Source organism: Canis aureus, chromosome 10 (genome assembly GCF_053574225.1).
Source record: "Canis aureus isolate CA01 chromosome 10, VMU_Caureus_v.1.0, whole genome shotgun sequence".
NCBI classification, from domain to species: Eukaryota; Metazoa; Chordata; class Mammalia; order Carnivora; family Canidae; genus Canis; species Canis aureus.
Window position 1 is genome coordinate 65893786 of NC_135620.1, and position 16655 is coordinate 65910440.

The 16655-nt window shown below is 53.1% G+C and overlaps 1 protein-coding gene across 1 annotated transcript; it reads right to left on the reverse strand.

The window, feature by feature from the left end:
* Positions 1–13525: 13525 nt before the first annotated feature.
* On the reverse strand, positions 13526–14877 carry ACTL7B (actin like 7B). The gene has a single exon (XM_077912830.1). It carries the CDS (start codon positions 14780–14782, stop codon positions 13544–13546), a length of 1239 nt encoding a protein of 412 aa, XP_077768956.1. The 5' UTR covers positions 14783–14877; the 3' UTR covers positions 13526–13543.
* Between the last annotated feature and the right edge of the window lie 1778 nt (positions 14878–16655).

Genomic DNA, 16655 nt, shown 5'->3' on the forward strand with positions numbered 1-16655 from the left:
GGAGGGGAAGCTGCTGCAGGATGTCAGTTTGTTCATTGAAGATGACCCAGAAATGCCATATAATACTTCCACCCATACCTCATGGGCCTGAACTTAGTCACCCGGCCACACGTAGCTGCAAGAGAGGCTGGCACGCAGTCTCCGTGCCGCAGAGCCACGTGCCCAGCTCCAAATCCTATCAGAGCGGAGGACTCTTTTGCTAGACAGCTACCATCCTCTGCCACAACCTTCGTCTTGTTTTACTCTTCTTCAACAACACTTGGCTTGTCCTTGGTCTAGCCATGAGCCTTTGCCACCTATTAAATTGGGCCTCACTTAGTGGAAGCTTCCTTGATGTCGTCAGTGAGATATAATTGACCATTCTGGTTCTCTAACTCTGATGAAAAGCTGGGCCCCCAAAAAAGGGAGCAGGCCAGGGCTCTGCCCGAAGCACCCCCAGCTGTTTTCTGAAAATGGTATTTTGATGTGAGGGGCCTTCTCCCCCAGGAGGGTGAGAGATCCTGGCTCGGCTGTTCCTGGAAGTGACTCATTCCTGCTCTTGGTAGAGAGAGCACAGTCACATTGTTTCTGCAAAAAGTATGCTCCTGTGGCACCACATACAGGTCCATTCCTCTTTAAGTGACTCTCAAAGGATCAAGGAGGTACACAGTGTGAAGTTCTGGATGTGCCGAGCTGCACGTTCCTCAACAAGAATCTCCGGTGGTGTGGAGAGAGCACAGGACCAGAGGCCGGGGATCTCACGATGATCTCAGCTCCTGCACTCGCCAGCTATGTGATCTTGGGCAAGTTGCTTCCCAACCCTGGGCCTCTGTTTTCTCATTTAAAATATTTGACCAGGTCATCTCTAGACTCTTTGTTCCAACCCCCCAGTTGTCCATGACCTTTTCTTGTCCGTTCCTTATTCGGAACACCTCAGCAGTAACTATAGGGGAGATACCTCTTTCCTTCAGCAGTAACTATAGGGGAGATACCTCTTTCCTTCTCATTCATTTATCCTATGTCCATTACCTGAGGTGGGAAAATCCAGGATCTCCAAAGGGACTGGCCCTATGCACTTCCTGGGGACCAGGACCTAGGGCTGGCCCTTTGTTGGGGCCAATCCCAGACACATGTCAAAGGAATGCTAACATAGTGTTGACTATTGTCCCACAATCCAAGTCCTCAAGAGACAGGGAGACAGTAGGTGTGAAGACAAATGAAAAATGGATGCAGTGGTTGGAGAGATATTATCTCCTTAAGCTGAGACTCTGTGGACACACCCAAGACATGAGGTGTCCCGACGCATAAATACTTGTTTTGCAGGGTAAAATGACCAAAGCCATAGGTCTCCACAAAACCCTGCTCTGCGATGACTAAACAAAAGAGCAAAATGTAACTGGGAGCACCTTTCTCAAGCTCTCACCTGGCTACCAAAATTTCTAGCTTTTCTCTTTTTCTTAAAAATAAATCTCATTTGGGATAAATAAAATAAAATAAAATAAAATAAGATAAGATAAGATAAGATATAAAATAAAATAAAATAAAATAAAATAACCTCATTTGGGCAGCCCAGGTGGCTCAGCGGTTTAGCGCCGCCTTCAGGCCAGGGCCTGATCCTAGAGACCGGGGATCGAGTCCCATGTCGGGCTCCCTGCATGGAGCCTGCTTCTCCCTCTGCCTGTGTCTCTGCCTCTCTCTCTCTCTCTCTCTCTCTCTCTCTTTGTGTATCTCATGAATAAGTAAATAAATTAAATAAATAAATACATCACATTTGAACAGATAGCACGTTTTGTTGGAGGAAAAATTGCAAGGCACAAAGGGGTGTCAAGTAAAAAGTGAGCTTTCCTCCCACCGTTTCCAGGGGCCTCAGTTCTCACCAAAGCCATCCTTTCCCAGACGGCACAGGTCCACACCCACGACTCTGCAACTCGGAGTGAGGTGGGGAGGGGGTCTTCACGGTTGCCTTAGTTTTTATGGAATCGCCTTAGTGAGAATAAATTACACTTAATATTTAAAACATCTGTGTGGGGGCACCTGGGTGGCTGGGCTGGGCTGGTTAAGTGTCTGCCTTAGGCTCCAGTCATGATCCTGGGGTCCTGGGATCCAGCCCCACGTGGGGCTCCCTGCTCAGCGGAGAGTCTGCTTGAGATCCTGTCTCTCCTTCTTGTGCTCACTTGATCTCTCTCCACCAGCTTGTGCTCACCTGATCTCTCTCTCTCTCTAGTAAATAAAATCTTAAAAAAAAAATCTGCATGTTGCAAGTAGCACGTGGGCGAGATGGGACTGTAGCTCTCTTTTTCACTTGTCGTTCAGCCCTGGGGTGATTTCATCCATGCCGTTGGTTTCCTCACCTCCAATCTGTCATCCCCCAGGCCTCTGCTGCTGGCCCCCCTCCCTGGCTGGCGCCTGTGCTCAGATTCCAGCCACGTCTCTCCACCTGGAGTGGGTCCCCCAAACACAGGTGCACAAGGAATTGGTCACTTTCCCCCAAACCTACTCTTGGTGGCCTCTTCCCAGGCTCCAGCCTTTCCCTCTCACCCCCGCTGGGGATGGATGCTCTGCTCCTCGGGTCAGTTGACTACAGTCACTGGAACCTCTGGAAAGTCCCTTCCTTTCCTGCCCTCGTTGGTGTCAACGTCCCTCTCACTGCAGCAGATACACATCCGACACCCTCTGTGTGCCAGGCACCGTCCTAAATGCCTCATGAGTATAAACTCATTCTGTTCCCACAATAACCCTATAAGGGACATATATATCCCCCCATTTATAAAAGACAAAACTAGGATCAAAATGATAAATAGTCCCATTCCCTAAGCTCGCCAGACTCTACGGGCCTCCTTTTACTAGATTTTCCACGGCTTCTTCTGCCTTCAAGACCCAAGTCAGCTGTTAACTTCTTCCAAGAAACCTTCCCAGAGTCCCCACTATTGGTTGCAATAGTCTGGGACTTTTAGTCTCTACCTTCCCCCGTGTAAAATACTGCCAGATACAGTTACAGGAGACGTATTTATACTGATGAGTCCCTGTTCGCTGGAATTCCGACTTAACTGGGCATCTTTCTCATTACTTGCTAAATCGGACAACCCTACCCCCGTGAAACCATAAGCAGCTTCACATCAGGGCTTATTCATCCTCATGGCCCACTGACCCACCCCCCCCAGGGGCTGGTGCAGAGCCTAGACCAGGTCACCATATTGACCTGAAGTTAGATGCTTCATGAGTGGTGACTTTGCCATGATGGTTTTTGCCATCCATCCCATGGAGAATGATATATCCCTTAGACACCCCCCAAGGCACCAGACACAGGGCTATGTGCACAATAACTGAATCCCACAGGTCTCTGAGCCTCACTTTTGTCATCCTTAAAATGAGAATAATGTTCAACACCGACCCACGCACCCACCCACCCCTCTTTATTCTAGGCTGCTTGTGAGGAGAGAATGTCCCAGGGAAGTTGCTTTGTGATGGAAAATCAAAGCTGCACAGTGGTTAAAGATGACTGATACTAACATTAGCTCTTCTAACTTAGTGATAGAGAAACATACAACCTTTATCTCACTTGATTTTAATAGTTTTTTAAAGATGATATGTATTTATTTTTACTTTTATTTATTTATTCACAAGAGACAGAGAGGCAGAGACACAGGCAGAGGGAGAAGCAGGCTCCATGCAGGGAGCCCGATGTGGGACTCGATCCCGGGACCCCAGGATCATGACCTGAGCCAAAGGCAGAGGCTCAACCACTGAGCCACCCAGGTGCCTCTCGATCGTTTTAAATATTGAAGGCTACCACTTGCTCCCTAAGGAACAGCATGGTATTTGGCAACCTAAACACCAGGGGGAGGTGAAAGTTCAGACAAAGATGGAGAAGGTGAGAAAAGCCAGGTATTCCCCGATAGCCAGGAAGAGCAGAGGCAAGTATCCACTGGAGACAGGAGCAGATGCAGCCTAGATACTGCACTGAGGAATGCCCCCGCAGAAACCCCAATCTCCCAGGCCAAGGCCAGGAAGCTCACTCGAGACTGCCAGATGGGTTTCCATACTTCTTTTTTTTTTTTTTTTTTTTAAGATTTTATTTATTTATTTGAAGGAGAGAAAGTGAAAGAGCACAAGCAGAGGGAGACGGAGAAGCAGACGCCCCACTGAGCAGGGAGCCCGACTCAGGCCTCGATCCCAGTTCTTCAACATCATGACCTGAGCTGAAGGCAGACACTAAACCAACTGAGCCATTCAGGTGCCCCTACTTTTTTTTTTTTTTAAGCATTTCATCAGTTTAAGAAAATAAGACCCCAGCCAATGCCCAAGTGCAATGCCATGCCCGACTTCTTCACAGCTTCCACATCTTCAAGCTAGTACTGAATCCGGCCATTTCCCCAAGACCTGGGTCACTAGGAGGGTTCCTCCTTGGTTTCAAAAGGAACAGGCTGCAAAAATATTCTCCTGTCTTTATGTTCCCCTTCCCCAATCTCCAAAGATTCATCTGGTAAGTTACTTTCAATTTATTGAGCCAGAGCTTTAAAAATTCACTGGGGAACCAGCACATATCACTAGAGAGTAAAGTGGGTGGACAAATGTCCTTAGAGGTGGAAAGATGATGGCTGGTTCACGTAAAACTTGAAATTCTTGGAGGAACATTAGAAAAACTGCCGGCCAACACTGAGACTGATCCCTTGTTCCAAATCCCTTTGAGGTAGAAGACTGGGGACACCTGGGTGGCTCAGTGGTTGAGCGTCTGCCTTTGGCTCAGGTCATGATCCTGGGGTCCTGGGATCAAGCCCCCCATCAGGCTCCCTGCTCAGCGGAGAGTCTGCTTCTCCCTCTTCCCCTCACCCCACTCTTGCTCTCTCTCTCTCTAGGCTCTCTCTCAAATAAATATCTTTAAAAAAAAAAAAAAAGGAGGTAAAAGACCTTGAATTATTTGGTCTCTATATGCACATAGCTGGTCAATCAAGTAATTGTCTTAATCCAAAAAGCACGCCAGCAATCAAGACCTTTCCAGTTGCATATGTGGACTTTTTTTCCACATAAAACTGCCTCAGTTCTCTGATCTATTTGAACCAATCTCTCTTAGACTTAGTTTTACAAATGTTCCAGTGGTTTAATTCATTTAATTTATAACAAGCACATAACAAGATGCTGGCTTCCTTCCCCTTTACACTGACATTCTTTTCATTTTGTGGAAGTCTGACGCCAGAGTCAGCTTTTCTGTACTTCAGTGCTTTCTTAACTACCTTTGTAATCACACACAGGCATTAAGAGGGATTTAATATTCACTAACGGGACGCCACATGTCCCAGTTTGTTCGTGACCCCAGAGGCCTCTGACTTCCTGCTAGGCGAAATCATTGGGGAACCAGGTGCTTTCTCCTTCTCCACTTCTGTTTCTCCCTCTCACACTTAAGCTTCATCTATAGTGGCAAGATGAAGTTAAAAAATTCAAACTGTTCAAATCAGATCATTCAACCCAAATTGTCCTTGCAGGAATTTGTTTATGTCTCTTGGAAGTGAGAGTAGGAGCTTACTTTTTTCACCTAAACTACACTGATAACCACTTCTGTTGGCAAACCCACGACCAGGGGAGTTTTGCTTCAGCAGAGTCTGTGTGTGCTCCTAACCCCAAGAGTGTTAGTATCTCTATGAGCCTCAGGCTCCTTCTCTCTGTAAAACTCAGAATCACAGTTCCTACCTTGTCAGGTTGTTGATGAGATTAAACGAGACGATAAATATAAGGACTGCTGCGTGCAGCAGGTGCTCTGTACATATTTAAAAACACATTTGCGCGTACGTACAACACACATTGTATGCTGGTCGGAACATTTATGTTGCTCTTTACAATTCATGAAATCCTTACCTGCATCTTCTCTTCAATCTTCAGAAAAGCGCTGGGAAGAAAGAACAGGGAGCTCTTGCATTTGCACAAATGCAAGAGCCGGAGGTTAAACGAGGTTCAATGGCTTTCCCAAGGCCGCACAGCGGGACAGAGGCGATCTGTGTAACCCCTAACCTCTCCCCGGCCTCTGCACCGACGCCCCATGCCCCACACAGCTGCAAAGGTACTGGCTCTCAGACTTGGTTGCACACTGGAATCACCTGGAAAATTTAAAAATGAATGCCAATACCTCATCACACCCACAGAGATCTTTTTTTTTTCTTTCAGATTTTATTTATTTATTCATGAGAGAGAGAGAGAGAGGAGAGGCAGGCAGAGGGAGAAGCAGGCTCCATGCAGGGAGCCCTATGTGGGACTCAATCCTGGGTCTCCAGGATCACACCCTGGGCTGAAGGCAGCACTAAACCGCTGAGCCACCCAGGCTGCCCCCACCTATAGAGATCTTGACTGAATTAGGCTAAACGTGTAGTCTGGATGTGAGGATGTATTTCTTTCTCATTCCAGCTCTTCATTTTCAACTAATTTTTTTTTCTTGTAAATGTAGATCCACGGGCAGTTGTGAGAAATAATATAGATGGGTTCCGTGTACCTTTAGCCAGTTCTCCCCCCCCCCCCCGCCCCAATAGCAACACCTTGCAAAACTACAGTATAACACCCTAACCACAAGACAGGCGTGCGTGTGGTCGAGATAGGGAACAGTCTCACCACCACGAGGACCTCTTGCACTTTCCTTTTGTAGCCACGGCCGACTCCCTCTACACACTCATCCCTAACTAATCTGTTCTCCATTTCTGTCATTTTGTCCTTTCAAGAATGTTGTATAAATGGAATCACGCAGTCTGTGACAATTTAGGATTGGCTTTTTTTTTTTCACTCAGCAAAACTCCCTGGAGATTCATCCAAGTTGTTTCATGTTTTAATAGTTCATTAAAAAAAAAATTGTTGAGTAGTACTCAAGGGTATGGTTGTGCCAGTTTACTCAACCATTGAGAGACATCTGGGTTGTCTCCAGTTTCTGACTCTTAGGAAGAGAGCTGCCATGAACACTCGGGTATGAGTTTTTGTATGAAGAGGAGTTTTGATATCTCTGAGATCAATGCCAAAGTATAATTGCTGGGTGGTATGAAATTTGCATGTTCAATTTTATAAGAATCCAACCTACTTTTTAGAGCGGCTGTACCGTTTTATGTTCCATCAGCAATGCACAAATGATCAAGTTTTTGACACAAATTTTTCTTAAAAGCCAGTCTGGTAGATGTGTGATAGTTGTTTTGGGGGTTTTAATTTGCATTTATTTCCCTAATGGCTAGTGATTCACCCTAGTGAGTGTCTTTTCATGTGCTTATCTACCAACTGCATATCATTCTTAGTGAAAGGTCTGTTCCTGTCTTATGTCCATTGTTTAAATTGGATTGTTTGTTTCTAACTGTTCAGGTTTGTCTTTTGTTTTTTGTTTTTTAATTTTTTTAACTCTTCAGTTTTGAGAATTCTTTATATATTCTAGATGCTTGTCCTTTGCTGGAAATACGGTTTGCAAATATTTTCTCCTGGCCTATAGATTGTTTTTTTATCTTTTTAATTACCATTACTTTTGTAATTAATTTTTAATAGGTTTAGATTTACAGAAAAACGAGCAGATAGCACAGAAAGTTTCCATATACCACCCCCCCATCCACCCATGCATTTGCCCTATTATTTCATTTTGCGTTAGTGTGGCCCATTTCTCATAATTAATGAGCCAATACTGACACATTATTATTAACTAAAGTCCATAGTGTTTTATCACTGAATTATCAGTGAATTATCACTGAATAATGTTCCACTGTATAGATGTATTTATCCATTCATCTGTCTAAATAACATCTCAGTTCCTTCCAGTTTGGGGCAATTATGAACAAAGTTGCTGGAAATATTTGTGTGTAAGTTTTTATGTGGATGTAATTTTTTTTAAAGATTTTATTTATTTATTCATGAGAGACACAGAGAGAGAGAGAGAGAGGCAGAGGCACAGGCAGAGGGAGAAGCAGGCTCCATGCAGGGAGCCCCATGTGGGACTCAATCCCCAGACCTGGGATCACGCCCTAAGCCAAAGGCAGACGCTCAACTGCTGAGCCACCCAGGCTGCCCTGGATGTAAATTTTCAATTCAATTGGGTAAATATCTAGGAGTGTGATTATTAGATCATATAAGAATATGTTTATCTTGGTTACAAAGAAAAACCACCCTGCCAAATGGTTTTTCAAAGTGGCTGCACCATTTTGTGTCTTTTATATAGGGTTGAGTATCTTGTCATATGCTTATCTACCATCTGTATCTCTTCTCTGGTGCAGTGTTCATTCAGACCTTTTGCCCATTTTTAATTGGGTTGTTTTCTTATTGCTGTGTTTTAAGAGTTCTTTGGATACAAATCCTTTCTCAGACATGCATTTTGCAAATACTTTCTTCCATTCTGAGTCTTGCCTTTTAATTCTCTTAGCAGGTTCTTTCCCATAGTGGAAGTTTTTCATTTTAATACAGTCTAGGTTATCGATTCAATAGTTCCTCTCATGGATTGTGTTGGTGTGCTAGCTGAAATCCCATCACCACACCAAAGGTCACCTAGCTTTTCTCCCATATTGTCTTCTAGAAGTTCCGGAGTTTGTGTTTACATTTGGGTCTATGATCCATTTTGAGTTAAGCCTTGTGGAAGGTAAAGTCTGTGTCTAGATCATTTTGGTTTTTTGCAAAAAGATTTCCAATTGTTCTAGCTCCATGTTATTAAAAAGGTTATCCTGGGCAGCCCGGGTGGCTCGTGGTTTAGCACCGCCTGCAGCCCAGGGCCTGATCCTGGAGACCCAGGATCAAGTCCCACATCGGGGTCCCTGCATGGGGCCTGCTTCTCCCTCTGCCTGTGTCTTGCCTCTCTCTCTCTCTCTCTCTCTGTCTCTCATGAATAAGTAAGTAAAATCTTATAAAAAACTGTTTTAAATAAAAAGGTTATTCTTTCTCTATTGAATTGCTTTTATTCTTCTGCCAACAATTGACTATATATTTGCATGGATCTATTTTGGAGCTCTCCGTATTGTTTCCATCGATCTACTTGTCTATTCTTTCACCAACATCACACTGTCTTGATTACTGTAGCTTTAAGTCAGATAGTGTCAGTCTTCAAACTGTATTCTTCCTGTGGTGGTGGCTATTTGGGGTCTTTTGTTTTTCCATATAAACCTTAGACTCAGTGTGGCGATACCCACCAATCACTTGCCTCCAAGTGGAGGTGAAAGATTAGCTCCTCCCTGGGCCCCATTAATACCGGAGGAAGAGGAGGAGGAGAAGAGGGGGGAGGAGGAGGAGGAGGAGGAGGGAGGTAAGTACCAGATAGCCCCACGTCTCATCACCTTGTCCCACCTCATTGCTCTGAATGGGGATAAAGATACATCTTCACACTGGATCTGCAGACCCTACCCCACTGGGGGCCTCCGAGTATGGTACTCATGGAGCAGAGGATGTTGGGAGACCAATTCCTTATTCAACCCCACTGAAACCCAGTCTAAGTGTGTTTTCTGTGTTTGCCTATTTGGCATCCGTTCACCACAGGGCCAACTACCTATATTTTCTTCAGAGATCCTGCAGAGTTCTGGACAGGAAGAGCAACAACAAATCAAGAAATACAAATTAAGGAGCCTAGGAGCAATAAATGCAGCATACTTTTCCCTGGGCACCTGCTCCACGCCAAACCCAAGGCTCCACCAGGTCTCAAAGATGGAAGAGACACAGTCTGTCCTTTCCACCAAGTTGTGCAGACATAAAAAGGGCCAAGGCAGGCCTGCAAAGCCACAGCAGTGCAGCGGCCCCGCAGGGAGGAGGCGTCCAGCTGGAGAGCATGCCAGGGAATGCGTCCAGAGGGGCGGGCGCGGGGCTGTGCCTTGGAGGAAGACTTAGGCTTAAATAGGTCCTGAGCAACGTTATGACCCGAAGGAGCAGCATCCCGGGCGCCCAGCCGCTTTGGCTTGTCCCACACTATGCCACAGCTTCTGATTTACGTCGGAACATCTACATTGTGCTCCGCATGTGCCCTGTAGTGTTTTTTTACCAGCTAAGTGGCTGAACTGGGATTCAAACCCAGATGGCCCCATTCTTTTTTTTTTTTTTTTTTAAGATTTATGTACGAGAGACACACAGAAAGAGAGAGGCAGAGACAGAAGCAGGCTCCATGCAGGGAGCCCGACACAGGACTCAATCCCGGGACCCCCGGGATCGCACCCTGGGCCAAAGGCAGGCGCCAAACCGCTGAGCCACCCAGGGATTCGCCAGCCCTGTAGTGTTTTGAGCAGCTTCTCTACTAGGTGTCTCCGTTAGAATCACCTGGGGGGGAACTTCTCACTTGCAGATTCCCAGGTGCTTCCCCAGGTCTACTGATTCAATCTAGGACAAGTCCACACTGGTTTTGTTATTTGTTTTTTTGTTGTTGTTGTTGTTTTTTGGGGGGAACTAGTTCCTGAGACAATTCCGCTGCCCACCATTTCTCTCTCCCTTTCCAGCTCCCCCCCTTTAAACAAACTCTCTGGGGTTGGGGGAACCTGATTAGTAACACCTGCTGATTTCTAAGGCACCCAATACGCCCACCAGGCTCAGTTCAAGCCACCAACACAAATTAAAAATTGGGTTTGGCTTGCAAAATCCCCATATAGTTAGGACTCTCACAGGCCGTGATAAGAGCCAGCGCCAGGATAACCAATGGCCCACACTCCTGCTCCCCACTGATCGAGAAACACTACGCTCCAGGAAAACGTAGGATCACATACAAAACCCACCTGAGTCAAGTAGAACACGATTAATAGATGTTATAACAGGGTTAATTGCTTAAACCCATCTCATGCAGGAAACTCCCAGAGCAGAGTTGGTAAGACCCACTAGGGGAAGAGCGGTGAGGCTGCCCAGAGGGACAGTGAGGATGACAGCCGCTCACAGGCTCTCAACAGTAGACTTTCACCACCTGAGGTCACTCTAGTGCTTGATCATTTATGTCTCTGGCAATCAAGCAAGAGAAGTCTCTCCTTTGCTAAAAGGTCAGCATTCTTTTTTTTTTTTTTTAAGATTTTATTTGCTTATTCATGGGAGACAGAGAGAGAGAGAGAGAGAGAGAGAGAGAGAGAGGCAGAGACCCAGGCAGGGGGAGAAGCAGGCTCCATGCAGGGAGCCGGATGTGGGGACTCAATCCAGGGTCTCCAGGATCACGCCCTGGGCTGCAGGTGGCGCTAAATTACCGCTAAGCCACCCAGGGATCCCCCAAAGGTCAGCATTCTTAACTCTGGTATCTCAAGCTGATCATGAAATTACATCGTATTTGCTGTTCATTACTTGAGAGCCGCTTTTAGGTCAATGTTTTTTTCTTGGTTAAAATAAATCGGTTATTTGCCTGCGGGGAGGAGACAAAGGCAAGGGGGTATTTGGGAATCACCAAACCTTGATTTGGCACAGGACTGGCTTACCAGGCAGCTGCACCCAATGGACAAGCTTTCTGGACCTCTCCAGGCCGTAGCATCCTCACCTGTGAAATGGGGACAATAACTTGGGACTTGTACCTCCCAGGTTGGGAGTGAGTCATCCCTGAGGCCAAGCCCCGCGCCGGGCTTGCAAGAAACCACGATCAGGACGCTCCTGCCCCTAAGGAGCTCCAACTCCAGACCCCAGGGACAAATATCTGAACCAGAGAATACAGGACGGCGGCCAGTAGATGTTCTTAGGTTTCTGCACTTGAGCATTAGTGTGTGATGCTGCATCTTTTTTTTTTTTTTAAGGTTTTATTTATTTACTCATGAGAGAGGCAGAGACAGAGGCAGGGGGAGAGGCAGGCCCCATGCCGGGGGCCCGAGGCGGGACTCGATCCCGGGACCCGGGGGTCACGCCCTGAGCCACCCAGGTGTTCCTGCGACTCTACATCTCGAGTCGATTTGTGTGTAGTGGCCGATTTGTTGGGGAATAAGTTGATGTGTTGCTCTTAACATTCCGCTGTCCAGGCCTCCCCTCCCGAGGCAGGAAGGAGGCCCGGGGTCCCCCCTCCCCCGGGTGAGGCTGAGCTCGCGGGCGCGGCGCGGCGGCAGGGGGCGCTCCAGGCCCGGGCGCAGCGGAGGCCCCTTCCCGCGGCACCGGCACCGGCTCCGCCGCCTCCTTCCCGCTCGCAAACGCCGTCGCAGCAGCGCCCGGGCCCGCGGCCCCCCCCCCCGGGGCCCATCCCCGTAGCCGGCAGGTGGCGGCGGGGAGCCAGGCGCCCGGGCCCCGCGAGGGGGCGGCGGGGGCGGCCCGAGGGCGCCGTCGGCCTTGCGCACACTCGTGTGCCCCGGGCCAGCGCCGCCGTCGCGGACAGGGCTCCTCGGGGCTGCGCGTGCCCGCGGGCGCGGGAGGGGCCCCAGACCCCGCCAGCAGGGTGGGGGCCCTCGGCCACCCGGCACTGCAGGCCTCAGGCCGCCCCCGCCCCGCCTCCGGGGACCAGGCAGGCTCCCCGCGTCCCGCCGCGCCCCTCGCATCCTCGCCGGCCGCCGCCCTGTCGCCCGAGGGACCGAGGGACCGAGGGACCCGGACGAGCGCGCTCGGCTGCGCGGCTCCCGCAGGCGGGGTCCCCGAGCGCTAGGCGGCCGCCCAGGCGGGACCCCGTGTCCTTGTGCCTGGCTCCGGGGACTTCGAGGAGGCGGCGGCCTGACAGCCTCTGCCACCCGGGGAGACGCGCGGCACTGGGGGCACGGGGGGCACGGGGGGGCACGGGGGGCAGCGCCGCGGGGCCTGCGGACGGAGCGGCTGAGGCTGAGGACGTGGGAGCGAGCGGCGGCCCCGCTTCCCCGCCTGGGCCCCGGGATCCTGGGATCTCAGGATCTCTCCGCGGCTCCTGGGGCGCGAGCGGGAGCAGCGAGCACGGGCTGGCCACGCGGGGGCGCTGCGGCAGCAGGAGCGCGAGGGGGGCCGCGGGCCGCGGGGGCTGGCGCTCGGGAAAACGCGGATCCGCGTGCGGCCGGCAGGACGACCCCCGCCCCCCCGCCCCCCCCCGAGCTCGGCAAGCTGCGCGTCCGCAACCCGGGGGTCGCTTCCACCGGATCCAGCCGCGCCTGCAGCCCGCTCTTGGACTCCAGCCTCCAGAGGTGAACTGCCGTTGTCGGAGGCCACCTGGGCCGCGGTCTTTTTCTTGATTTGAGCTCTTCTGTAGTCCTGAGACCCAGCGAGAGAGGCAGACCCCCAGGCAGAGGGAGCAGCAGGGCCCCGCGGGGAGCCCGACGGGGGACTCGATCCCGGGCCCCAGGATCACGCCCGGGCCGGAGGCGGCGCTCAGCCGCTGAGCCCCCGGGCCGCCCCGCGGTCTCGTCACCGCAGCCCACGCGCGGGCGGCCGCGCTGGCCCCCCTGGAAGGCCCCGGGCCGGAAGGCGGGGAGAGGAGCAGGGCTCCCGGGCTCCGGGCCTCCCCTGGCTCCGTGGCCCCAACAGCTGCGGGGGCGCTGGGTCGGTGTCGGTCGGGGAGGCGCTGCCGGGCGGCGGGCGGGGGCCCCGGGGAGCCCGCGGGCAGGGCGCCCGGTCCTCCCCCCCGCCCCCCCGGTCCCCGGCGGCAGACGAGAGCAAGGAAGCCAGAGCAGACGAGAGCGAGGGCGCGGACGGGTTTATGAGCGGCGGCCCCGCCCCGCCCCGCCCCGCCCCGCCCCGCCCGCCGCGCTCAGCACTTGCTGTGGATGGCGGCGCCGCCGCGCTCCGCGAACTCCTCCCTGCTGACCCACAGCTGCTGGAAGGCCTGCAGGGAGGCCAGGATGGAGCCGCCCGTCCACACCGACGTCTTCCGCTCGGGGGCGGCGGCCACGGCGAGCCCGCCCCCGGGCCAGAGCAGGCCCAGCTCGCTCCGGAAGCGCGCGGGGAAGCCGCCCAGCATGGTGCAGCCGCCGCCCAGCAGCACGTTGGCGGCCATCTCCGCCCCGAGGCCCGCGTCCCGGCAGCGCTGCAGGCAGGCGGCGGCGAGCGCGGGCAGCCCGGGCTGGCTGCTGCCCGCCACGCTGGGCCGGAAGAGCATCTCCGCGCACTGGAAGCGCTCGGGGCCCACGGCCAGGCGCCGGCCGTCGGGCAGCTCGTAGTCCACGCGCAGGCCGGGCTCGCGGCCGGGCGCCGGCGCCGCGGAGCAGCACTGCTTCTTGATGTGCTCCACGATGTGCAGGTGGTCGTCGGTGAACGCGTGGCCCGACTCGTTGAGCAGCCGCAGCAGGTAGCGGGTGAGGTCGCCGCCCGCGTAGTCGGCCCGGCCCGGCAGGCCCGGCAGCACGTTGCCCTCGGAGATGGGCACCGCGTGCGAGACGCCGTGGCCGCTCTCCAGCACCAGGCCCGACGTCCTGCCGTACGAGTAGATGGACAGCAGCGGCTGGGGCGCCACGTGCAGGGCGGGGACGCCCAAGGCCTCGAACAGGAGCTCGGCGTACTTCTCCCGCTGGCCGGCGGGGCCGAGCGGGGGGTCGGAGAGCAGCACGGCGTGCTCCTCGGGGCGGATCTTCATGGCCGTGCGGAACACGTACTCCCAGATGCTCTGCACGCAGTCCCAGTCCACCACCACGCCGTGCTGCAGCGGGTTCGTCAGCTTCAGGGGCGCCCCGGTGCGGAGCAGCTCGTGGCCCACGTAGGTCTCCTTGCGGGTGTCGCCGGCCTGGGCGGCCGCCGCGCAGGGCCTGCCCACGGTGGAGGACACGAAGTAGGTGGGCCTGGGCTCGCCCGCGTAGCCGCACTTGCAGTACTGGGAGCCCAGGTCGATGACCAGGGCCTTGATCCTGCGCACCTTCCGCGCCTTCGCCTTCAGCGGCGCGGCCGCCCGCGCGTCCCGGAGGCCGGCGTCGGGGCCCGGCAGCGCCCCCGCCTCCCCCGGGTCACCCCGAGCCGCGCCCAGGGGCGCGGGGCTCGGGCTGCTCCTCACGGCCATCTGCCTCCGCGGCTCGCCTTTCTCACATGCACATCCCAGAGCTCCGTGGGCAGAAATAAGCCGCTGGGCCTCCAGCGCTGCCTGGCACCCCCCACCCCATTGTGAGGTCACCGAGGGCCGGTCCATTCCGGCAGCCCGGGGAGGGCGGGCCTGGGCCGGCCGGATCCCCCCCCCCCCCCACGGCCATCCCCTAACTCGACTCTGCCCCAAGACGGGGCTGGGGCCAGCACACTGGGGCCTCGCGTTGCTGCCCCCTCCCCTTACCGCCCTGCTCCTGATGCCCTGTCCACCGACCTTGTCTTCCTCGGCCTCTTGGCTGACGGGGTGATAAATATCTGAGCCCCCCCCCCCCCCCCCAGTAAGCCAGGCACTGTACCAGGTGCCTCCCTGTTACCTCCCGGGATCCTGAGAGGGAGGCAGAGCTGAGGAAAAGGCGGCTCAGAATCCTAAAGATTCGCCCAAGAGCAAACAGCTCTTGAGATGTTTGTATTTTCACTCAAGTTCATTCAACTCCAACACACCAGAGCGTGAGGGCCCCAACGGCGCTTTAAGCAGGGGCAGGGAGGGGATCCCAGGGTGGCTCAGGGGTTTAGCACCTGCCTTTGGCCCAGGGCGCGATCCTGGAGTCCCAGGATCGAGTCCCGCATCAGGCTCCCTGCGTGGAGCCTGCTTCTCTCTCGGCCTGTGTCTCTGCCTCTCTCTCTCTCTGTCTAAAATAAATAAATCTTTAAAAAAAAGCAGGGGCAGAGCAGTCAGATCTGCCTGCTAGAAAATTTGAAAAAGATTAGTGTCTAGCTGTGATGTTGAGGGGCAAGGCCACTGAAGACCGTCCTGTAAGACCTGAGGGGGACCGAAGCCAGGCTGTGATAGTGTGTGCAAGAGCAGGGACGGGTTCTCCAGAAGTTTAGAAGGTGGGGTCCCATCCACTTGGGTGGTTCCCCAACCGTCCTCCATTCAACCCAAGATCTTCCTCTTAGCATCTGAGGCCTTCTCTCGTTGACCCTGTGACATCTCTCGCTTCAAACTGTATTCACGTCAGATGATTAGATGGGCCGTGGGGAGTGAGGGAAGGGGGATGCATCCCTCACCTCCTCCAAAGCAAGGAAGATGGCCTGTGGTACAGAACGGACAAATTCACTAGGTTCCCATAGGGCCCGCCACCCAAACCGTCCTCCCAACAAAAACAAACAAAATGCCTCCAGGTGATTCATAAGAAACCCTGTACTTTGGCATTTGCCCTACTAGATTCTCTCTCTCCCTTCCTCTAGCTGCTAAAATTACAGGGGCCCAGTTCACTTCCTTTTGAGAATCCAGGGTGGGCTGTGTCCCAAAGGCCGGAGCAAGGATACCAGCTCAAAGAGAAATGGGTTTCTTGGTCTAACCTTCACAGGTTTCTTTCTCCCCTATAGGAGGGCCTGGGAGTTGTTTTCAAGAAGAGTCACCTGATGGTTTTCTAGGCTCGGGCCAGAGGAGCAAACGTGGCCTGAGATACTGAGTAATAGTAGGTGCCTCTAACCTCGAAGGACTGCACCGGAGACCCCAGGGAGCCCACGAGCGCCTGGGATGGCTAGTGCCAAGCATGGGGGCTCGTGCATGCCAGGAGCGAAACATCCTGGGGGCAGTGTGCCAAGCGTCTCCATATTCTCCCATCATCGGTACCACACTGTGTCCTGACCCCGGAGAGAGAAGGGACACAAAGGGGGACGTAGAAGCTAAGGGGAAAGGCTTTGCTAAGAGAGAGCATCCGAGCGTGCAAGATCCTGACAGGTGAAGTAAAAGGAGTGGAGAGTCCGGTGACTGCAGCCTGCAGGACGTGCGGGGCCCCTGGGTCCCTGTGTCTTGGGTCTCAGAGACCAGGTGGAGCGAGCGCCTG

Coding starts and splice junctions, on each gene's coding strand:
- ACTL7B (XM_077912830.1), bottom strand. CDS start 14,782: ATGGCCGTGAGGAGCAGCCCGAGCCCCGCGCCCCTGGGCGCGGCTCGG.